Source organism: Chiloscyllium plagiosum, unplaced genomic scaffold (assembly GCF_037043375.1).
Source record: "Chiloscyllium plagiosum isolate Xiang-an unplaced genomic scaffold, Cpla_swu_hap1 HiC_scaffold_10, whole genome shotgun sequence".
NCBI classification, from domain to species: domain Eukaryota; kingdom Metazoa; phylum Chordata; class Chondrichthyes; order Orectolobiformes; family Hemiscylliidae; genus Chiloscyllium; species Chiloscyllium plagiosum.
In genome coordinates, this window is record NW_028270148.1 from 103,553,227 (window position 1) to 103,578,213 (window position 24,987).

The following is a 24,987-nucleotide window of genomic DNA, read 5'->3' on the forward strand; positions in this document are numbered from 1 at the left end:
CAAATCTTAGATACAATATGAGAGCAGAGGCTCCTGTTGTTAAATAGATGTACAAATTCTAGAATCTTTTGCAGTTCTGTTTTTTTTTACTGTGACAGACAGCTGCATCTGAACACATGACATTAGCTTTCACTTGTATGTTTGTGATGTCAAGCTGTTCTTTTGCATAAAATCTCAGCCATTCCACTCTTACTATATTGTCAGATTTTGTCCAGCATACAGTCTTTGAACTCTGATAAAATTTAGCCAAGCTTTCAGAAGAACAAACTGTTGCATCCTACCTCAAATTCTGTACCTTTTCCTTGAATTTCATCCTCAGTGGATACTGTCTTAGTTCAAATTACTGTTCGCTACTTTCACATCACGGGACAACATTGCAGTTCTGGAAATCCTTTCCTATCCCTTCTCTACATTCATGATTTTTCTCAAAACCCAGCTCTTTAACCAAAGTCAGTTTTTCAGTTTGGTGCCCACTTTCGTCCTATCAGATCACTTAAGCAACTTTAGGAGAAGTTCTATGTTAATGGCATGATCCAAGTATAAATTGTAATAGTGAGATTTGCATTTTCTGTTTGCCCTATCTCTGCTACCTCCTCCAGCCCTACAACCTTCCGAGATCTTTATGTTCCATCAATTGTGGTCTCTTGCACATCCCCAGTTTTGATTTGCCACTGATGCTGGTGTCTTCAGCTCCCTGGCTCTAAGTTCTGGAGAACTTTGCTGTAAGTCACTCCACCTTTCTCTCCTTTTTAAGACATTCCTTGAAACAAGCTTTTGATCATGTATCCTAACTTCTGCTTAAGTAACTGTTGAGGTTTATTTAAAGCATTTTTGAGACAATTTGGTGGGCTAATTGTGCTGTATCAGGGCAAATTGTTGAGCATGGATGACACTTTGGTTTACCAAGTTCCTGCTTATTGATAGGGAAGTTAATTTTAGTCTAATCTGATTCCAGTTGTTGCACACAGTCCAGTTGTTTTATCTGTGAGACTCTTGACCTCTTCTCAACCTAATTGTACATCGGAAGTGTGATGGGAATTGTTGCAAAATAGAGCTGTTTGTTCATCTATCAACCTTGTTTTAAAAATATTAACGGCATTTATGTGGCAACCTTCATGTGAAGTTAAATGTCGGAGCATCTTTCAGTCAACTTGGAGGAGTGCTTACAAAATGAAAAGGCTGGGGACTTTAAACTTTGAGACTTTTCAATGCAACTAATCTCACCTTCCTATACTTTGTCTGGTCTTTCTTGAAGAGCTTCAGCTTGACTGCTGATCCAATCCTTGAACTATAATACTCAAGCAGGTCCTTGAGTTGTGTAGATTTCTATGCCTCTGTACCTGCATGTAAAGGTTGGTGTTTCTCACTGCTGCTATTTGGCCCCCAAGGAAGATGTGTAATTGTTAGCCATCCTGGCAATATGGAGACCTTCACCTGGCTACCTTATAGTTAAAAAGATGCTGCAATATCCTGAGCAACCAAAGCAATGTTCTGTTCTCCTGGCACTTTACTTTGAGTTTTTTTGACACGATGTGATAAAAGTCATGTGATGGAAAAAGGTATGTGGAAAATTAGTTTTCTGCCTTGCTTTCCTGACCAATTTTCTAAATTGACTGGGATTCACTCTCCATAATGTTTTTTGACTTTTGTACCTCCCAGTATCTTTCTCTGTTTGGAATTGCTACACACACAAACAAAGAATTAAGTGCAGACAGTCTAAAGGACATAAGCACTGATAAAAGAAGAAAGGAGAAGTGTGTCTTTAAAAGGACTTATTTATACTCAAGTAAGGTTGAGACATAGAGACTCTCTTGAATTATTCAGCAAACCCCTGTCCTCACCATTAGGCCATCACTGTTGCTGTACAGATGCTATCTTGGCCATTTTTGTTCTCTTATACTGCATTGTGTGTTCATGAGAGACATAGTATGTGCACACAGCTATAATGTAAAGCCTTAGCTACAAAACATAAAGGCTTTATGCACTTTAAATTTGATCTTTTACCTTTTGTTTACTAATTTGTAGCCACATTTTCTCTTTTGTAATGGAATGTTTTTTTAAATTCTAGCTCCAGTTGCAAATGCTAGAAATCTTGAAGGTTGTTGACCCTGAATGTTCACTTGCCTTTATGGTTTCAGATGCTGATTGACCTGCATACTTCAGGCATTTTATTTTCTTTTTGTTAGACAGCTCTTTACTTTTCTGCCTCCTGGCTGGAGCTGGAACCCACATTAAATTACTACATAGAATTTTACAACGCTGAAACAAACCATTCTGCTATTGTTTATGTTCCACTAGTTTCCTGTCTCTGTACATCATCTTGCATTATCACCATTTCCTCGTTTTCCTCCTCCTTCACGTCTTCCCACTTGAATGCACTAGTTTTGCCATTGCATGTGGTAGTGAGTTTCATATTTTCAGCACAACTTAACATTGAACACTGAAAAACTGGCCTAGTTTTCAATCATTCGAAGTTTGAAAGTTTAAAACAATGGATCACTGTTGTCATGTGCTAGGAAGTCAAAACATGTAAGTATGCTGCTCAGTGAATTATTTGCGTAGTCAGGCAGCAGCAAGTTATGACAAATTGGTGCCTTAAATTTATTTATGTATTTAGAAAATGTAATTCAGGAATAGACCTCATTCTGTGTTTGTGTCAAGCAGCTTTTCCGTATATATTTCTTAGCACAATTGGCTGAAACTGCTGCATTTAAACATTCAGCTATAGTATACTTTGTGTAAAGATTTTTAGCATGTTATTTCTTGATGGCTTTGGTGCTATATTGAAGAGTGAACCTGAAAGACACATACCACTTTGAGACGAGAATTATGTGACTTTGCAGTGGTCTTTGTAATGACAGTCCTGTTTGGCAGTATGAAATAGGTGGATTGATTTTGAATAGAAAGAAATGTTGGAAGTCTGAACTTGATAGCTACAAAAAGACGAGAGTTTCAGACCTATCTATTTTCAAGAACATTAAAAGCTGCACGGTAAACTTAACATATGTTGTATTTGTGCATAGCACGTTGTGATTTAGGTAAAATGGAATTAAAACACTTCGACATTTGTTAGCCGCAGCCCCGTATAGCTTTATTTATTTCAGAATTTGAGGAATGTTAAATAACACAAATACAAACCCATGTGCTGCAGTTTCTGTGGTGGTCATTGAGGAGGACTTTTTTTTTAAATGTTTGCTGCATTGTAAAGATTATAAATATCTGGTCACGTGGTCTTGCCATTGTCTTTCCCAGTTATCATCATTAATGCATCCTTTGTTAAATTTCTGTTCAGTTACAATAATTTGTTTTTCATGTCACTAGTGGACATTACAATGTGTATACAATATAACCAGTTAATTCCTGTTTTTTCCTACACTCAATTTAAAATTGTTAACACCATAAAATCATCATAGTTCTTCTATTACCTGCAGCCCCCCCCTCCCCCAAAAAAAAAACACACAATCTATTGACTGCCTTTGGAAAATTGCATAATAAGCTTGTGGTGCTGAGAATTTTATTGGAAGGACAGAACGGTCAATCAGTGTTATTTTCTTTCCCCTTCAACCCTAAAATATATAATGTGGGTGTTTCCATCAGTAATCTTTGATTTTGCTGGGATATTTCAGTCTACATACTGCTGATGAATTGTCTGAGGGCTGATAACTTGTGGGAGTCAAGTGCTGTCTGCAAGCACTCGATGTGAATAGCATATTTGGTTTTTGCCATCCAAAATTGAATCTGATTTATGACATGCTTTCATTTCAATGTAAGCTTCCCAATTAACTACATTTGAAAATTGGTTTTGATTAGTGCAATCAGTAAACACCAAGGTTTTTCCTGATTGTCACACTGATTGGAAGAGTTCTCACTTCAGTGCACAGTGGAAATGTTAACAAACATCTAAGCATGTGACCTAATAGCATTGAAAAGTGATGAGCTTTTCTTTCTGCAATTTAATGTTCTGTGTATAAAATAAAACGTTTTTTTATCTTGACACTGCTACTAGGTGAATCAGTGTGTTTTCCTGTAATGTACCCGATGTTACGAGAGTTAAATCAGCATTTTCATTTTACGGATTGGTGTCTTGATTTGTATTCCCGGTCATGTAAAAATGTGGGTAATTATTCCAAGAATTTTCTGAAGTGATTTTCCACAAGCCCAAAACCTAATCAGTCTGTCTTAAGTAATAGAAAAACCTTGAGTTTGAATCCTCATTTAAATGTGCGAAAAGCATGTACAGGAGCTGAATGATTAGCATCATGTTGCAAATTTATGGAAATATTCAGTTTGGAGTTGTGATTTCTATAATGTGTTAAAATTCCACAAACATTCCAAAAGTAATTCTTAATTGGCTGTTTTAAAAACTGAATTTAATGCTTAAACATGGAGCTGCTGCAATATTACTTTTCCAGAAAATACGATATTCATACATTTGAACCAAGATCAGCTATATTTGTATCTCTTTATTTGCCATTGTGCCATATAGCACAATGTCAGTAAAGTTACTCGGAAGTCCTTTCTGTATGTTGGGGATTATAATACCTTTATTATCAAGATTTCAATGTATGTTCTCGTGAGCATGAGGTGAACCCATTCCTGGGCAGTGTATATTCAAACTGAATATTGATTAAAGTCCATCTGGATGGAAACATACTCCAATTGTGAGTAACTTTGCCCACAGTGAATCATAGGTTACACTTACACAAGGTCTGGTGGTGGGGTTAGGATGTCAGAATTGCCTCCAAAACTTCACAAATGATAGGGTGCTACCAGGAGAGGGTATTATTTTAACAAGCAATTGTTTTGAGTTCTCAGCATAAGTAAAAGCTGGTGTTGTATCATTTTAGGATACTCATAGTCGGCAATCACCTATGACAACTATTTGTCATTTCCGTTATTAATAAAATCTACCCTTTGCACCAGCTATTTTGTGCAGCCTAGTGTTTATTGATATAAATACTCTGGCTTTGAAGCAAGAGTGAAGTCTTCAAGCTGCTTCAGATCATAAGAAATAGGAATAAGAGTAGGCCCTTTTGCCATTCAATGCATCCGTTTTGCTGCCCTTGCCCTGTAATCCTTGATTCCCCTACTGATATCTATTTCAGCATTAAGTTTACACAAGGGCTCTGCCCCCACACCCCTCTTGTGGGAAGAAGTTCCAAAAAGAGACAGCCCTCTGAGAGAAGAAATTCCTCCTCGTGTCATTCTTAAATTGGCTGGCACCTTTCGGTCTTAAATTGGCTGACAATGCCCTCCAGTCTTAGACTCCCTCCATTAGGGGGAGCATCCTCTCAGCTTTTCGTCAGTCAAGGCGCTTAAGAATTGTGTACATTTCAAAGAGATCACCTTTTTTTTCTTCTAAATTAAAGTGACTCCCAACTTATTTAACCTTTGCTTATAAAGCAGTCTGTATACTGTGGATCATCCTAATGAATTTTCCTGAAATGTCTCCGATGAAAGATCTTTAATACAGGGGCCAACACTGTTCTCAGTACTCTAGATGAGGTCTCACCATCATTTGTACAGTTGCCATAAGATTTATTTCCTCTGATACTCCAACCCCCTTGAAATAAATGGCAACATTCAATTAGCCTTCCTGATTTCCTGCTGTACCTTCTTGCTAGTTTTCAATGTTTTTGGCACAAGTATCTGAAATAGACCCTTCGGTCCAACTCGTCCATGCAGACCCGATATCCGAAATTAATCTGGTCCCATTTGCCAGCATTTGGCCTATATCCCTTTAAACCCTTCCTACTCATGTACCCATCCAGATACCTTTTTAAATGTTGTGGAGGAGCCCGTGTCTAACTGGAGTGGACAAAGTTTAAAAATCACACAACACCAGATTATAGACTAACAGGTTTATTTGGAAGCATTAGCTTTTGGAGTGTCGCTGCTTCCTGATGAAGGAACTGTGTTCTGAAAGCTAGTGCTTCCAAATAAACCTGTTGGACTATAACCTGGTGTTGTGATTTTTAACTTTAAATGTTGTAATTGTGCTAGCCTCCACTACTTTCTAGCAGCTCATTCTATTTACGCACCACCCCCCTATGTGAAAAAGTTGCCCCTTAGGTCCTTTTTCAATCTTTCCCCTCTCATCCTAAACCTATGCCCTCTGGTTCTGAACACCCCCAATCCAGGGAAGAGACCTTGTCTATTTAACCTATTCATGCCCCTCATGATTTTATAAACTTTTATGAGGTCACCCCTCAGCCTCCAATATTCCGATAGTCCTAGTCTATTCAGCCTCTCCCTGTAGCTCAGACTCTCAAATCCTTGACATCCTTGTAAATCTTTTCTGAACCTTCTCAAGTTTCACAGCATCCTTACAATAGGATGGAGACCAGAATTGCACACATTGTTCCAGAAGTGGCCTAACCAACGTCCTGTCCAGCTGCAAATCCCTTTGAGTTTCAGCAAAATGCAGTTTTTGGTAATTTCAATAATACTGTTTTTTTTTGTTTTCCCTTCCATTTTATTACATTACACCCTGTTTCTCAATTTTTTGCCCATACAATTAACCAGCAATATATCTCTGTAAACTGTTTGTATCCCTTTTGCAACTTGCCTTTCAGCCTATTTTTGTGTCCACCTGTTTTATTTTCAGTCAGCTGTGGTGCTGTAAACAATTGACCTTTTGTAAGTAACAGTCCAAATAACTGATGGGTTTCAATAAGGATAACGCCATTGATGTTATGGGTAGTTGGTTAGAATCCCTCTGGAGAAGAATATTACTTGAATTTATGGGCCCCCTCAACCCTTACATGAGGGTTGTATCTTTTGCACAGTGATCTTCAATGCAAAACCAAAGAGGCTCAGTGGTTAACACAGTTGCTTCACAGTGACAGAATCTGGGTTCAATTCCAACCTTGGGCGACTGTCTCTGTGGAATTTGAATATTCTCCCTGTGGTCCGGTTTCCTCCCCCAGTCCAAAGATGTGCAGGCTAGGTGGATTAGCTGTGGGCAATGCATGGTTACAGGGATAAGGTGAGGCAGTGGGTCTGGGTGACTTGCTCTTTGGGGTCCTGTTTTCATACTGTAGGGATTCTATTATTCTAAAGCTCTCGCCTTCATTTGCGATTGTCTAGCTTGATGGGGGAATGAACCCAACAACTTTTGAATTCCTAGCATAAATACTGTCAAAGACCTTGAAGTTTAATGGTTATCTTTTGTGACTTTAATTCCTGAACTTTTGATGATTTAAAATGTTTTGAAAACAATACCTTTAGCAGCATGAAACCATTCAAATTTGTTTACACAAAATTGTCCGTTTGCTGTCATTGAAGGTAATTAATGTTGTACTCCCTAGGTTGTTAATGTTACTACAAAGGAAGGGGATTAAACCATTCCACCGTTAAAAGCTCACAAACACCTCATCAACTCGTGACTGATCTGTACCCTAACTGCCTGTGGACCTGCTCTTGTTTCATTTCCTTTGACGCCTTTAAATGACAGCATTACAGATTTAACATTAACAATTGATCCAGAATCAATTGTCATTTATTTGTGAGAATTCCAAACTTCTGTCACCCTTTGTGTTTCCTGATTTCACTTATGAAAGATCTGGATCTCTGTTTTTAGATTACGCTATCTAATTTTAGATTCCCTAAACAGAAATAATTTATCTCCATTTCCTCAATATGCTTCCCAGAATATTTTGAAAACTTTGATCACATTGTACGTTAACATGCTAAATTTGGGCACCGCCACCTTAGCTTGTGTAATCTGTTATAAATTTAATCCGTCACGATTAGATATGATATATCTACTCCATGCATGACCAATTTATCGTATCAAAGGTTTGGTATCCAAAATTGCTTGCAATAACGCAGTGTGGTCTAATCAGAGCTTTATAGAGCTGAAGCATAACCTATTTTCTTTAGGTAAGGTCTACATTTGTTCCCCATCCATACATACTTAGAAGGTAGCTAAGAGTCAGTGATATAGCTGTGGGTCTGACGTCTCATACAGGCCAGACCAGGTAAGGATGGAACATTCCGTTCCCTAAAGAACATTAATGAACCAGTTGGGTTTTTATGATCGTCACTGATTGTTCTCAGTAATGAAATTGGCTTTATATTCCACACTTTAAATTCCAGCAGCTGTGGTGATCAGATTTGAACCTGTCTCCAGAGCATTGGCATAGATCTATGTGTTGTTGGTCCAATGACATTTACCACAGCATTCCATTCATTCTGTTGCCCGCATATATCCTATTCCTCTTGATATAAAGGGAGCATTTCTGTAGTCTCTTTTTTGTTACTTGGTGTACCCATTCTTTAATTTGTGTACCTGAAACCCATATGTCTCCAAACATTTCTAGCTTTTAATTTTTTGGAAAATATTCTTCCATCCTTTTTTATATCCAAGGTGTAGAGTTTCATATTTGCTGACATTAGCTGCAATTTAATCCATTCACTTTTATTTTTGTAATTTTATGCTTCCCTCTGCACTACTTACACTCTTCCTATCTTTGCAACATTGTCAAATTTGGATAGGTTAATTACTATTTCATCATCTAAGTCATGAATAAATAGTAAATAGTTGAGGGCAGAGTACAGATTGCCTCTAACTGCATTGATTTTCTTTTATATAAAAGGTGCCTTGTTGTGCGATGATACATTGGAGTACCAATGTGCAGTGACACAAGAGTGAATGGTGGGAACTCCCAACACCCTTTTGCTGAGTTCTTTCTGCAATATTGATGTGATGAATGCTAAGTTAAAGGCATGTATCTTTCCATGGTAGAAAGAGTTGTTAGCACATGGTAAACCTCTTAGTAGATGATATGAAGTCAAGGTTAGGTGTTATAACACAAGGCAGGAAAGAAATGGGTGATGGAGAAGAAAGCATTGCAGCTTACATATATCTGAGAGTATTTCTGTATTCCAGTGTTATTAGGTGTAGACCAGAATTTGATCATTGGACGATTTAAAGTATTAATATTTATGATTTATAATATATTCGAGAATAGAACCTGAACTATAACCTGAATTGTCATTTTGTAAGTGGCAAGACTGCTTTAATGACTGAACAAATTTTAGGTAATCTAGAGTGTGATCCCATTCAGTTAAAGCTGTTTTTGCTGCTTTCACTGTTGGTGAGGTCAAATAAAATTGAATGGTATGCGAAATATGCCTGACCAGGGTAACATAAACTAATGCAAAATCAGCTAAAGTGAATTTGAAACTTCTGTCAAAATATTGTCCTAAAGGTGAGGGATGATTTGAGATGGAAAATTAACATAGACCATTTTGAGGGTCTAAAGTCAGCACCAGGCATGTCCAAGTTCGTAAAGAATAGCTACATGAAGAACAGGGAGTGCTTCAAAAATTTATTACAATCCCAATTTCAAGAATATCCTCATCACAACTTTGGTCTAAAACTGCAGACATGCGCTGAACCCAAGAGAGTGAAGTAAGAGTGAATCAGCCTTGACCTCAAGCCTGCATTTGACCAAATGACATAACGTGCTGGGAGGGGGTACCTCTTTATACTGGTTAGAATCTCTCTTCCCATGAAGCAAGATGGGTTTTCTTTTTTGGAGAGTAATAACCTCAGTCCTAAGTCATCATCTGTGCAGGAATTCCTCATTCTATGTGCTTTCTCATCAACCTGTTCAGAAGTGTCATTGCCCATCTCTGGAGCAGGTAGGACTTAAATCCAGGCCTCCCAGTTCAGAGGTAGGGACACTGCCACTGCACCACAAGAGCCCCATTGACTAATCATCTTCAGCTGCTTTCATCAAAGACCTTCCTTCCAAAATACAGTCAGAACTGACAAAGTTTGCTGATGATTACAAGTACGATTGGCAACTTCTTAAATGTGGAAGCCAGTAAGGAGCAGAATCAGGTTTGAGCTGAGAAGGAACACACAACATTTACACCACGTGAGTATTGGGCAATCACAATCTTCAGTGAAAGGCAATCAGACTATATCCCCATGGCATTCTGTTGTACTGCCACCACTGAACTACCAACGTTTTGGTTGTTACTATTGACCCGAAACTGAGCTGGATTACCTGTATAAATATTGCAGTTTCGAAAGCAGGTCAGAGACTGGGAATTCTGAGGCAAGTAACTCACTTACTGACTTCAAAACCTGTCCATCATCGGCCAGGCACAAGAAATGATTTTGATGAAATACTTTGTTTGATTGGTGCCCGATCCACCAACATTTACTCCCTCCAGCACCAATATACAATAATATGTGTATTATACATAAGATGCACTGTAGCGACTTAGCAAAGTTCCTTTGACAGCACCTGCCCAACTTGTGGACAGGATAGCAGGAACGTAGAAGAATACCATCACTTGCGATTTCCCCCCAAAGCGGGAAACTAGCCTGACTTGGAACTATATCTTTGTTTCTTCACTGCCCAGGTTAAAATCTTAAAATTTCCTTTCCAGCAACACTGTTGGTACATCTCATCAGATAGATTTCAGTGGTTCAAAAAGGCAGTTCATCACCACATCCTTGGGGGCTAATTAAGGATGGCCTGCAAATTCTGATCTTGTCAGCAATGCCGATATGCCATGATGGGCAAATGAATTTTTAAAAATTCTATCATTCTGTAATTTTCCTTCCCCCACATGGTTTTGCTATTGCAATGCCTGCCATGAATTGTCTTACTATGTGTCAATTTTTGACTTAATTAGGCACTGGGAAAGTAGAGTGATTATCTTAAATTTTAAAGAACCTTGAAATTCACCAAGGCATCAAAGATGAAATGCTAGTGTTTAATGTCTTTCAAAATTTTGCATATTAATTTAAAACTATTTAAAAAATAAAGTTTATGATTTTTTTTGTAGTCAATGGAAAGGTAATCTTGGTCAGTAAAAAGACATTGATTATCTACATACTTTGTGGGATTTCATTAAAACTTAATTGACTGCCTGATTGATATTGTATAAACTGACATGTAATTGTAATGAACCATGTGAAGAACTGGATAGATTTTATGTGGTCTGTTTTCATAAAATCCCAATATTCAAGTGCTCTCGTGCAAAATGTAACATTTTTAAAAATATTAATTCTATTAACATAGCTGTATCATTTACAGGTTTGAGACCACAAGATTCATGGCGAGGTCCACAACCACTTTTTCAGCAGCTTATACCTCAGAGGTAAGAATAATCACATGTAATTTCAAGGCTATTATTTATTCAATCTCTCTAGAAGTTAATGTAATGAGTGTAGTATTTGCCTTTGCCTTTTTTGCTTTTTACCTTGGCCAGTGTCCCTCGACAAACATCTCTGAAAAGAGATTAACTAGGCATTTTTCTTATTCCTGTTTATGAAACCCTACTGTGCACATTTGGCTGTTATGTTGCATCACTTAAAACATACTTCATGGTATGCTTAAGATCTGAAAGGCACCTTATAAAATGGCAGTGTGTTTTTCAGGTTCTTTGTGTCAATCTTATTAATTTTGATCTGATGTTCAGATGGGGTATGTGGATACATATGATGAGTACATTATGGTCATTGATTTGCCATTTTTCCGGATAGTCTTGTGATACCTGCCACAGTTGAAGTTATAAAGTGTGGTGCTGGAAAAGCACAGCCAGTCAGGCAGCATCTGAGGAGCAGGAGAGTCGACATTTTGAGCAAAAGCTCTTCATCTGGAATGTGGATGGGGGGAGTGGAGCAAGGGGTCTGAGAAATAAATGGGAAGAGGGATGGGGCTGGGAGGGCAAGGTAGCTAGGAATGCGATAGATGGAAGAAGGTTGGGGGGGGGATTGATGGTTATGGGTCAGAGCAGAGGATGAGCAGATGGTTGGGAATAACGATGGACAGGTAGGCCATCTTCAGGAGGGCGATGCCGAGTTGGAGGTTGGATCTGGGATAAGGTGGGGGCAGGGGAGATGAGGAAACTGGTGAAATTGACATTGATTCCAAGTGTTTGGAGGGACCCAAGGTGGAATCAATGTTGATTTTACTAGTGGTTTGAAGGGGTTTCTTTGATAAAATCTCTTCTGCCCCCCCCACTTAAAAAAAGTTTCAATCTATATCTTAAATTATGCTTAAATCCTGTTTCTTTCTTGGTTATTCAAAATTATTTTGTCAGGTGGCTGTGAATACATGTTTAAAAATCAACTGCTGATGTCGGATTCAAACCAGGACTCCAGAGCATTAATCTGGATCTCCAGATCACGAGGCCAGCGACATCACTATTTGACCATCGTAATCTGTTTTTTTTTAGGTTGAGGACTGGATTGGGTAGTTCACTGTTTCCGTTTTAAGTGTTAATTCAGGAATAATTTGCAACTCTACATATTCTAAAAGCTTTGATAGAACTCAACTCCTTGGGTACCTTCCTTTGTTTGATGTGTGGTTACCAAAATTGTAAATAGGTGCTGTAACACTACTTTTGAGTCCCTGCAAATAAGAGAGAAACTGAGATTAGATGGCAGTTTTATTCACGCAAGGCCTCTGCATGATGTTGGCATTCATTTTGGATCCATTGGGTTGTCATAGTCATTTTACTCAGACTTAAAATCAGACATCTTTCTTTTAAAGATGTGTTTTAAATTAAAAGCAGCAATCAAATTGCTCACCTTTATCTGCAGTCTTATATTTTGATGATTAAGTTTGATTTCATCTGTGAAAAGTTGATCCTAACTCAGGTTATTCAGTGACCTAAAAGGAGACATTCTTTTTAGTGACGGCAAGATTTTCAATAATAGTTTATTTAAAAATGAACTCCAGCTAAGCTCAAATATATCTCATCTCACTTTACTCGTGCCACCTGAGGCTTGATGTCCAAAATTCAAGATCATGCAAGAGGGGAGGTCAAAGTTTAAAAAGGAGAGTAGCTTGCGATGAAATTGGTGCCCTTAATTCCAATGGTGAGTTTCCAAGGTTGCCTTCATTAAATAGTGGATGTGGTGCGATGAATTCAAGATAGCTGGATCAAGACAACTGTTCTTTCTATTCTTCAGGAGCTCTTTGGGTTCAGTCAATGCTCAGGTCAACTGATTTTTGCCATTAACTCTGTGAAAAATAATTCTTTCCCGATTAGGAAATTTCCAGTGCTCCTTTCTATTTGGGTCTAAATAGCCCTGAACTTCTCTATTCTGAAGTCGCATAATTCTGTGTCAGAGAATTTATTTTTTTCTAAGTATGCTTCATTTCTAGATTTTGTTCATTTAGTTAAGGTTTGGTTTGAAGAATGAGATGGATCAGACCCACGCAAGATCCGTTAACGTTTAGATTTGGCCCTTCATTTAACAATTGCTTGTTCTTTGTTTAATCATAATTTTGTTAGATTTTGCAAACAGCAAAATGAATTTCACAAAATATCCTCAGCTTTCTCTGAATATTTTCACTGTTGGATTCCATGTAGCTTTGGGTTAATGAACTTGACTGTGGGGATTTATTACGGCAGGGCAGTTATGAATAAATTAATTTTAAAGGTATTAGTACCGAAAGTGGAGATCATTTGTTTTGGAAAAAGATAAAACATTTAATCTTAAGGGTTGGTAATTTTTCTAGCTACCATTAATTTTTTTTTATGTTTATGCAGTTTTACACGTGTTCTTCAATAATCACTTCTGCTGTACATTCTTCCTTCTCTAGTATTTTCTTTTGTTTTGGCCAATTCTTCTTAATTAAAATAGAATTTGCTTTAGCCATTCCAAATGTGACAAGAAAAGATTAACCTTTTTAGTTTATTTCATTAAGCAAGATAAATAATGCATCTGTTCTATACTAAACTTGGCAAAAATCATTGCTCTTTGTTTTGAAAGCTAGTCACTTTCAGGTCTGTTGGATATGTCGATTCAATGTTGTGTGTAATTATAAAATTCAGTTTTAGTAGCTTAAATCTACATTAGATTTTTGGATAGGCTAAGCAAATTTCTTTTGAGAATTGTGAAGATTAATGAGGCATAACTAATGTGTTCCGCCATTATCATTTTGTGCTCAAACCACAGTATTAGTACAGACGAACCATTGATTCTTGCTACAAACCTCTTCAAGTACTAATCAGCTTCTTTGGAACAACTTTTCAGGCTTGACAAGCCTATTGTGGAGCAGTGTCACTGTAGGTCAGTAGTTATTAGTGGCAACCGAAAACAGTTTCTTTAACTACTTAAGTTTGAACTGAATTAAATACAGAAGAAACCTGAAGGAGGATTACTGAATTTGTAAAGTTCAATAGTACTGTGCAGTAGAATGAATGTGACATGGTTTTGTAATAAGGGATTTTGTTTGGGATGTTGCATGAATGTGAAATTTTTGTATAAGAAATTGTTTTAACTTTGTAAATTTAAGTGAAAATGTTTGTGTGCACTTTTTAATAGCTTCAGTTTCAGAATATTAATATTCTACATTGAAGAACCCATATAAATAATACTAAGGTTAACAGCTTTAGGATGCTAATGCAGTATTATAATACTAAACAGAATAGATATCTTAAATTGAGGATTGCATGCTGTTGTTCATATTGTAATTTTAAAAATAGGTCCAACTTGAACTCTGTTGTGAGTCCTTAAAAGAAAGGATAAATCCAGAACTCTTGTATGTTATCTTGTTAATTTGTGTCTGCAAAATAAAAGAAGACTGCTGATCTTAAACTAAGAAATGTGATCTCTAACTCTACCCATGGTAATCTGAAGATAATTCGTTTTGCATGTATCATGTTTATGTTAGGTGATGCACAAATCATGCATTGATAACACTTTCTGATGTTCAATGGAATTACTAAAGTGGCCACTACCACCACAGCAGAGATGCATGCAATTTGTATGTGGCCAATTTGAATTTACTGAACCTATATGAATGATATACCTTTTGAAATCTCACCTTCCAAAGTGGGCACTTTTACTGTTGCAGTATAGTTATAAAGGAACAAATTGCACTTACTTCAAAAACTTTTGATATTTGCAGATCCACAGTAGTTTTATCTGAGCTTTTAAGTTGTCTCAAAGGAAGTACTTGTCTATTAATCGTTGTACGTGAAGTGAGAACAAGGGAGGTTCCTTGGCATGAGCTCCATAAAGTGGATGGGGGAGGGTACACTACATTCAGCACCTTTTTGAAATCTGGGAAACTGTTTATTCTGAATGAGGGAATCTTTGTCAAAGAGGGTGCAACTCTGACCCCTTAAGAAATGTTAAACTTATACAGAAGCAAAACCACTATATATTTTTATGTTTATAATTAAGCTGAGGAAGCGCAGACAACCAGGAGATACTAGGGTATGAGAATTTTGTTTCAACAGCTTAGTTGTATTTAAAATCAGTCACTTTGAGTGTCTTGAATTTGCAGTGCAATCTTTGTAGACAAAATGGAATGCTAGATTTAATGTTGTAGTTAGATGCAATTAAATTATTTTGCACTTGGTACTTTTCTTGTGCTTGCATACCTGTTCCTTATCCATCTTAAGGATGGTGGTGACAACTAAATATTTCTTGTTGGGAATCTAGGCTGACAAACTAGGTTATAATTGAAGTGGATTCTTGTTCCCATATAAACTGTACACCAAATGTCAGTCAGTCTGTGCCAATTAGTGCTTGTGTTGCTAGGTCACCACGGTCAATTGAAACCGCATCAATAGGACTTGAAAAGGTTTCTTCCCGATCAGACCTTCTGACATATTGAGTAGCATAATGGATGGGAAAATACAGCCACGGCCCTACCCTAGATTCAAAATACACAGCAGTAAGGATTCATTTACAACCTGCAATTAACTGGAAAGAATAGGCTTCATGAAAGTGTCTGGCTATTTAGAAAATAAAGCCCCCTTCTACGGGTGGATTTGTTTACTACTTGTGTGGATTGTCATCCTTTTTGGTTTTGGCCAAAACAGGTTTTCCCTTTCTTGGAGCTATCAGAAAAGGGCTTGAGTTCATCAGTTATAAATAATGTATGTTAACATGTTAATCTGAGGGATTTTATGCAAAATTGTTGGACAAAGGAGAAGTTTTACCATATGCCTTACTAATTTAATAATAAACCATTGCTTTCATCCGTCTATGATGGAGGCTACCTTTTGAAACTAGAAGCTTGACCAACAATTTAGATTTTGTATCTGAGATGTTTTGATTTATTGCGTCATTGGTATTTAAAATATTTTGGGAGGGCTTTAAGCTTTCAAATGTGGCATATGTGTGCTTGGAAAACTAGCAATTGAATATTCATGAAACACTGATTATTGGTCTTTACCCCACAGCACTACAACACAGCTCAACCAGGATGTTCTCAAACACAAAATCTGGAATTGGGGATGTGGAAAGTGAAATATATCGTCTGCTTGATTTGTACTAATTAGTGCTCTAGGATTTTTCGGTGTGCTATAATGCAGGGTATATTGCCAGAATTAAGAAAAGCATTCCATTAGCAAATTAGAGTATGGATTGGGTGAAATGCTATTGTTACATTCTTGAGGAGTTGAGCAGTTGGCACAAGAATTTGAACTTGCAGAGTGTTTTAGGTTCAGCTTTCCTTGTACAGTGCACAATTTTCCTTTAGTTATGTTATGAATGTCTCTTGCTGCATTGCAGAGCTTCTAAATTTATTTTTGGAGCGAGAGAATGGAGGTTTTTTAAATTTATTTTGATAGCTGTTTGAAGATATTATAAACAATTGAGAATTTTATTGATGGAGATCCTGAAACAGACCACTGCAGTGAGATCTTTCTCAGAATACTGTTTCATAAGGATATACATAAAACAAAAGCAGAAAATGGTATGAATACACAGCATTGTGATGAAAAGTTCTAACCTTGAAGCATTAACTTGGTTTCTCTCTCTCTCTCTCTCTCTCTCTCTCTCTCTCTCTCTCTCTCTCTCTCTCTCTCTCTCCCCCCACAAATGCAGTCTGACCTGCTGAGCATTTTTAGAATATCCATTTTTTTTATTACAGTTTCTGGAAGTCTGAAATATTTTCATGTGAATATCTGGTCATTTCATTTTCTTCCCAGTTGACTTCTCATAACTTTAGAAGACAGTTTAATAGCTTGTCTGTTGTCTATAAATCTAACTAATTGCAAGAGATTGACTTTGAAAGTCTGCACTCTGATTTATCATTTAACTCCTATGTCATCCATAAACTGCGTATTTTTAGTAGGCAAAAAGTTTGGATTTGAGAATTAAATGTCATCCATTGTTTTTTTTAAAAAGGTATTAACAGGAAGACTATTTTTATTTACTTCATAGAAACCAGGGGATTGAGCAGCAGTTGGCATGGAATCGTATCTTACAGTCTCAAACTGGCATGTTCCAGCAGAATCATCACAGGCTTGGATCAATAATGCCAAACCCTTACCAGAGTCAGGATCGTAGAGGACGACAGGTAACAAAAGCAGACAATAGTATTAATAAATTGCCTTCTTTTAATTGTTTTATTTGATGTTGGATTAATATCCTTCCTGCATAACCAAATAACTTGAAGTGTCTAAACATTAAAGTGAACAAAATCCAGCTATCATATTCTGTGTACTGAAAGAGTGGCTATTCTACTTCTCTTGTGTGCAATTTCTTTTTCAGTGTTGTGCTTTGTGATTGAACTATCGTGGCCATCCAAACTTACATGTCCTTACGTGACAGCAACTGTTGGTCTCTAATCTTAGATTTGTTCTTCTGAAGCTGTTGGCATACATCCTCCCTTGCCATATTACACTCGATTGTAACAAATGGTGCCAGACACTTGAGTTTCGCTCCCATATATGCATAACCAAAGAATTGTGATGTTCTCTTGGTGATGTTCTGAAGAGCTGCTTATTTGCCTGTTTTCTTCCAGACTTCATTTGTTGTGCGTGTTATCCAAATAATACTCCTATGTCTTAGGAGCTACATTTCTGTTAACTTATCTTCCAATATCGTGCTCACATTAATCACAAAGCATGTCCAATTTGTTTAATTTAATTTAGTTTTTAAAGCTGTTGTCCATTTTGTCACTATTTCGTTCATGAAAGAGCACTGTAGAACTTAAAACATTAAGGCAGTTTTGCTTCTAATACTACATTTTTAGTGATAAACTAAACTTGCAACACCTTGTCCAGCACAGCTTTAGAAGTGACAAAATTGACAAGAGTAATTAAACTTTGCATTAAATCTGATTCATGCCATAGCTGATCTGAGGATCTTGATAAATGTACTAAATATAGATAACATACAAATCAATTTTTTAAATTCATTCAGGGGCCATGGGCATTGCTGGCTACACCAACATTTATTACCTATTCTTAGAGACCATTAAGAAAGTGATGATGAGTTACCTTTTGAACCGCTGCAGTGCTGATTAGAAATGGATTAAGTGTTTCCTTATCTAATATCCTCTGCTCTTTGAAGTGATAACATGCTCTCAGGACGATAGGATGGGCAAAGAAATATTTGTCATAATCTGAGCATTGTAGAAGACCTGCTTGAAGCAGTGCTTCTAGCTGACATACATAGTTGTAGCATCATGTGAATAGTTGTTCTGTCTGCTGTGTCCTTGTCAGCTCAATGCAGCATCAGAACAGCCCATCTACTGCTCTGCTACTTTCAAATACTTAACCATTTTTCTTTTGAATGTCTTGATTGAACCTGCATCCAGCACAAGTGCAGGCAGTGCATTCCAGCTCCAAACTGGAGGTCTCTGCTGCTAACCATCTTTTTAAAATGTTGCCTTTTCTTGTTCTTGCAAAATTTCATACTCCTCTGCATTAAACTACCTGTGCATTCATGCACTTGTCCATATCCTCTTGACTCACTCTTTCCATGTTTCACAATGCTTCCAAGTTTATTGTCATCCATAGATTTTGAAGTTCTCCCTTGCACATCCAATGCTATTTATTGAACATATTTGATACCAAGCAAAGCAGATTATGCTAGTAAAGAATCTGGCTTAATGAAATACTTCAGTTGAATGGAATATCAATTCTGAGCTGTTCCTGTCAGTTGGTGCAGCATAAGAACATCAAAAATTTATGATATAGGAAACCATTCAATGATTGTCTTTTTTTATGAAGCAGCAGAAAAGCCAATAGCAATGTTGTTTTTTTTCAACTGCCCGTGGAAAATGAATAAATGAGAAAGCAATAAAGTTGCATTGGTTCTGAGATGCACCCCCATTCCATTTATCCATTGTTTCAAAATAGTATTTTACACTCTTAATTTTACCAATGTTCACAATTTTCATTAATAAATCTTGGTATTGAGATTTAAAACACTTCTATATTAAAAGTGTAAATTGTCTTATTAATAGTTAAAAAGAACAGATTTCTGAATAGTGTCATTCATACAGCCGTTATACACGATGTTGTTCTTTTGCTGTTTCACCCTTGTGAGCCCTTTCTCCTATGCTCACACACTCCCTCTAGACCCCACTCTCATCCCATATACCATTTTCCCAATTCTCTTTTCGAACATTGCATAATTCAGCACAGAACCACCTTTGGTCCACCATATCTGCACCAGTCATGATGCTATTCTAAACTAATCCTATCTGCCTGCACGTGATCCTTATTCCTCTCTTCACTGACTATTCATTTCTATCTAAACTCCTCTTAAACATTACTTTCATATCTACTTTTACCATATCCCCGTAATCCAGGCACCTACCACTCTCTGTGCAAAAAACAATTTGCCTCACACATCTCGTTTAAACTCCCCTACCCTTAAACTAATCCTCCCAATTATTTGATATTTCCACCCCTGCAAACATGTCTCTGACTATTCACCCTATTCATGCCTCTCAAAATTTTATTTACTTCTATCAGGTTGTCCTTCAGCCTCCAACATTGTAGCACAAGCAATCAGTGTTTGTTCAACCTCTCCTTTATAGCTGAAACACTCCAATCTCGGCAGCATCCTTGTAAACCTGTTTTATACTTTCTCAAATGCCTCCACATCCTTCCTGTAGTGCGGCGACATACTGTACACAATACTGTAAACTTTGGCTTACCCAAAGTTTTATTCAGCTGCAACATGACTTGCCACCTTTCATACTCCATGCCTAGACGTTGAAGGCAAGCATGCTATATGGTGCCTTTACCATTTTATTCACTTGTTTTGCCACTTTTAGGGAGCTTTGGACTTGCAAGAGCCCTTTGTATATCAATGCCTTTCAAGGTCCTGCTGTTTACTGTATAATTTCCTCGAACATGAGGGGCCTTATCAAATGCTGTTGTAAGGTCCGTGTAAACAACATCCACTGCCCTACCCTAATCACTTATCTTTGTCACTTCGTCAGAAAACTCAATCAAGTTTGTAAGACAAGGCCTTCCCTGCAGAAAGCCATGCTGACCATCCCTAAAACTCCTTTCTTTTGCAAGTGTGAGTAAATCCTGTCCCTAAGAATCGTCTCCAATAATTTCTTACCACTGATGAAAAGCACTCACCTATAATTTCCTGGATTATCCCTATTGCCCTTCTGAAACAAAGGAACAACATCAGCTATTCTCTGGTTTTCTGGCATCTCTGTCAAGGCCCCAACAATTCCTCACTTACGTCCCTCAATTTCCTGGAATAGTTCCCATCAGGCCCTAGGGACCTATCTACCTTAGTGTTTTTCAAGACACCCAACACCACCTAAATATTGACATACCCTAAAATATCCCTCTGTAATCATGCTTTCGTCCATGTTCTTGGTGAATACTGATACAAACTACTCACCCACTTGCTCTGACTATGCATAAATTCCCTCCTTTGTCCTTGAGTGGACTTGCCCTTTCTCCACTACCCTTTTGCTCTGAATATAGAATGTCTTGTGATTCTCCTTATCCTTGCCAATGACATTTCATGGTCCCTTTTAGCCTTCCTCTACCTTGTTTAAGTTCTTTCCTGCTTCCTTTATATTAGAACATAGAACAGTACAACATAGGAATGGGCCCTTTGGCACATGATGTTGTGCGAAACATGATGCCAATAAAACTGCTCACCCTTGGTCCCTGTCCTTCCATTCGTGTGCTTATCGTATCTGCCTCCACCACCTCCTACCACATTTTTTTTAAAAAACTTGTCCCTCATATTTCCTTTGAACTTTCTCCTTGTCACCTTAAATATATGCCCCTAATATTTCAACTCTGGGGAAAAGAATACTTACTGCCAACCCTATCTATGCATCTCATAATTTTATAAACTTTTATCAAGTCTTCCCTCAGCCTCCGTTACTCAAGAGAAAACAACTTGAGTTTTTCTAGCCTGTCCTCTTATAGCTCATAAACTCTAATCTAGGCAGCATCCTGGTAAACCTCTTCTGCACCCTCTACGAATTCTCCACATCCATCCTGTACTGTGAAGACTATAACTGAATGCAAGTGTGGCCGAGCCAAAGTGTTAAAAAGCTGTAATGACATCCTGACTCTTGTACTCGGTTCCCCGACCAATAAAGACAAGTATGTCATACACCACCTTTACCACCCTATCTACTTGTGTGGCCACTTTCAGGGAGCTATGGAATTGAACCCCAAGATCCCTCTACATTAATGCTGTTCAGAGTCGTGTCATTAACTGTACAATTTTCCTTAACATTTGATCTTTCAAAGTGCAGTATCTCAGACTTAGCCAGATTAAACTCTGATCAGCCATTTCTCTGACAATGTCTACAACTGATCTATATCACCCTGTACTCTTTGACAACCTTCTGCACGATCCACAACTCCACCGATCTTTGTATCGTAGGCAACTTATTAACTCACCGATCTACATTTTTATCAAAGTAATTTATATATATCACAAAACTTAGACGTCCCAATACAGATCCCTGCAAAACACCACCAGTCATGGACCTCCAGCCTTCCGACACACACACTCCTCTGTCTTCTGCGGGCATGCTAATTCTGAAACCGTGCAGCCAAGTTACTGTGGATCCCATGCACCTTAATCTTCTGGATGGGCTTACCATGAGGGATCTTGACGAAACCCTTACCAAGATCCAAGTAAACAACATCCACTGCTCAACCCTCATCGATCACCCTCGTCACCACCTTGAAAAATTCACTCAAGTTAGTAAGACATGACCTATCCTAAACAAAGTCATGCTAACTCTTCCTAATTAGGCCATGCATTTCCAAATGTGCATAAATCCTATCCCTAAGAATTCTCTCCAATCACTTCCCAACCACTGATGTGAGACTCACGGGACTATAGTTTCTTGGATTATCTCTATTTCTCCTCTTGATAAGAGGAACAACATTAACTACTTGCCCATCCTTATGGACCTCTCCAGTATCTAGTGAGGATACAAATTTCTTGGTCAAAGCCACAGCAATATCCTATCTTCCCCTCAATAATCTGGGGTAGAAACCATTGGGCTCTGGGGGCCTATCCACCTTAATGCCCTTCAGGAGATCCAACACCATTCTTGATCTCAAAATGCTGAACTTTGTTAGCATGCTGCAGACAAATATTCCTCAAGGGCCTTGGTTGATTTCAGTTTCCTAAACCTTACATAAGCTTCCTTTTTCTTTTTAACTAAACTTTCATCGAAGGTTTCCAAACCTTGTCATCCTTGTCTTTCATCCTAACAGGACTTTGCTGGTCCTGCACTCTGATAACCGGCCTTTAAAAGACTTCTACATGTAAGCTACATGATTTGTCCTCAAACAGTCACCACCAATCTAATTTCTCCAGTTCCTGCCTAATACTATTGTAGTTAATCTTTCCTCAGTTTAGCATTTTCTCTCAAGGACCAGTCTTATCCATAACTATCTTTAAACCTACGGAATTATGATCACTGTTCCCAAAATGCACTCCCATTTGAAACTTTCATTACCTGACCAGGCTGATTCCCTTCTCTAATCTTACAGTCGGTAGTTTGAAATTAATTACATCCAAGATGGCATCACATGTGAATCATCAAGCTATCGTATTTTATAGTGTAAAGGTAGACAACCTTTTATCCAAAAAAAAATCCAAAGGATTTTCTTGAAGTTTTTTTTCTCATAAACAAGGTTGTTTGACGTGCAAACTGTTAACCCAACTCCACACCCACTCTGTGTCACTCAGATACGACGTGGGTGGGCATGGCCCAGCACTGGCGGGCCTCAATTCTGTCTCAAGGCCCTTGACTCACTGTGAGTCTGCTGTGTGCGAAGATTTTTTAAAATTTTATCACTGAACTGTCACTTCTTCCAAAATTCTGAATTCCGAAAACCAGCTGGTCCTGAGCATTTTGGATAAACACTTGTGATTCTGTATTAACTTGTGACAATTATAATCACAGCACCATGTAAATGTAAATACCTCTTTGTATTTTCTTTCTGTAAAAAGCATTGCAGTTGTTCAAGTTGAGTTGACTGTGCTTTCCTTAGCAGTTTTGCAGATGTGACTGACCCTGACAAATTGAAACTGCTGGATTCCTTGGCCTTTTTCTTGACGTTCATTTGAATTGGGGAATGTTGTTTTATCTACCTTTCCTGTGATCTTTCTTAATTTGGCGATTCACCAGTAAGCTGGTCAACCAAAGTAGCTACCCTTGAAGCTCCTGTTCTCAGCACACCCTGCTCAAGCTACTAAGAATAATCTAAAGCTAAAAGTCTCTTGGCCGTCTGAATTGTGATAACAAATTACTTGTCTCCAGTCATTTTGGGTAATTAACTTATTAACACACCAATTCCCTGTTAGATATACGCTGCAGTGGTGTGACATTCTGAACAGCTTTAATTTAAAACAACCTGCTTAAATGTTACTACTTTCCAAATCCTTTTCTGTGGAAAAATGGCCAGAAAAATACTAATGTGTGTTTAGATATGCATTGATCAAAATTAATAAGTGTTGTGCATTGTATTTATTTCAGTTGTAGTCTTTTGGTTGTTCATTCATTTTTAAATCTCTGGCAACATTTTATCTTTCAGGGGTATCCTGACAGACGTTACCCATTGCCACCAGATTCTGGAAGATATAGCTGGAATTAATAATCTTGTCTGGCTCTGCAACACAAGCTGTGCCTTACAGGGTCCAGTTAACCGATCAGCGTACACTCAAGCTGAATTTTAACCATTATACCTGTAAAGAATGCTGACCTAGTTTTTAACGTGTTTGTACGTATTTTTGTGCTTAATGTTTCACTTGCTGTAAAATGGATTCTGCAGTTTCCGTTTTTTTAAATTGTCAAGATGGGGCGTGATAAATACATTGCAGAATGTATACAGCCAGGTTTAGTTAACATCATAATGAGTTAGTATATCTCAAAATTGTTTAGAGAAATTGAGTTTTTATGCCTGTATACTGTACATCAGAAGTGATCTTTAGTAAATGCTTTAAAATATTTGATTTACAATTCCTCTCCAATTCCATTGTTTGTTGTATAATTTTCTTGAAGCTAGTCTCATCTTAAGAGGGTTCAGTTCATCTTACCTAACTACGGTGTTTTCTGTGAACAAAGCTGCCAATGATATTGATGATTGCATTCGTCCTTATAATTCAGTGCATCCACATATATATGTACTGTCCAAGACACACACATGATGCCCCTTTGTCCCAATGTTATTTATGACCAGTTGTGCACATTTTTTGGCCAAATGGTTGGGGGTTTATTAGATTAGATTCAATTAGATTACTTAGTGTGGAAACAGGCCCTTCGGCCCAACAAGTCCACACCGTCCCGCCGAAGCGCAACCCACCCATACCCCTACATGTACCCCTTACCTAACACTACGGGCAATTTAGCAAGGCCAATTCACCTGACCTGCACATCTTTGGACTGTGGGAGGAAACCAGAGCACCCGGAGGAAACCCACGCAGACACGGGGAGAACGTGCAAACTCCACACAGTCAGTCGCCTGAGGTGGGAATTGAACCCGGGTCTCTGGCGCTGTGAGGCAGCAGTGCTAACCACTGTGCCACCGTGCTGCCCATAAACCGTAGGAACCATACGGTTATCATGTTCAAATTTGTGCATATCTTTCCATATTCACAGTGCAAGATTCTTGCACATTTGTGAAGGCTGTGCAGAACTTGCATATCAATGACAGTGCCATGTCCATGTGCTTTTTGATATTGATAGCCCATTCACCAATGTGCTATTCAAGGAATATGGAAATTTGCGGTGCATC

General features: G+C 37.9%; 1 protein-coding gene across 1 annotated transcript in view; it reads left to right on the forward strand.

The window, feature by feature from the left end:
• The window catches only part of xrn2 (5'-3' exoribonuclease 2), an 85,115-nt gene extending 60,892 nt beyond the window's left edge, over positions 1–24,223 (forward strand). The window contains exons 28-30 of the mRNA XM_043696538.2: positions 11,064–11,127; positions 17,165–17,300; positions 23,788–24,223. Of these exons, the coding sequence (XP_043552473.1) occupies positions 11,064–11,127; positions 17,165–17,300; positions 23,788–23,847 (260 nt within the window). The 3' untranslated portion in view covers positions 23,848–24,223. The remainder of the gene's footprint in view (positions 1–11,063; positions 11,128–17,164; positions 17,301–23,787) is intronic.
• The last annotated feature ends 764 nt before the right edge of the window (positions 24,224–24,987 follow it).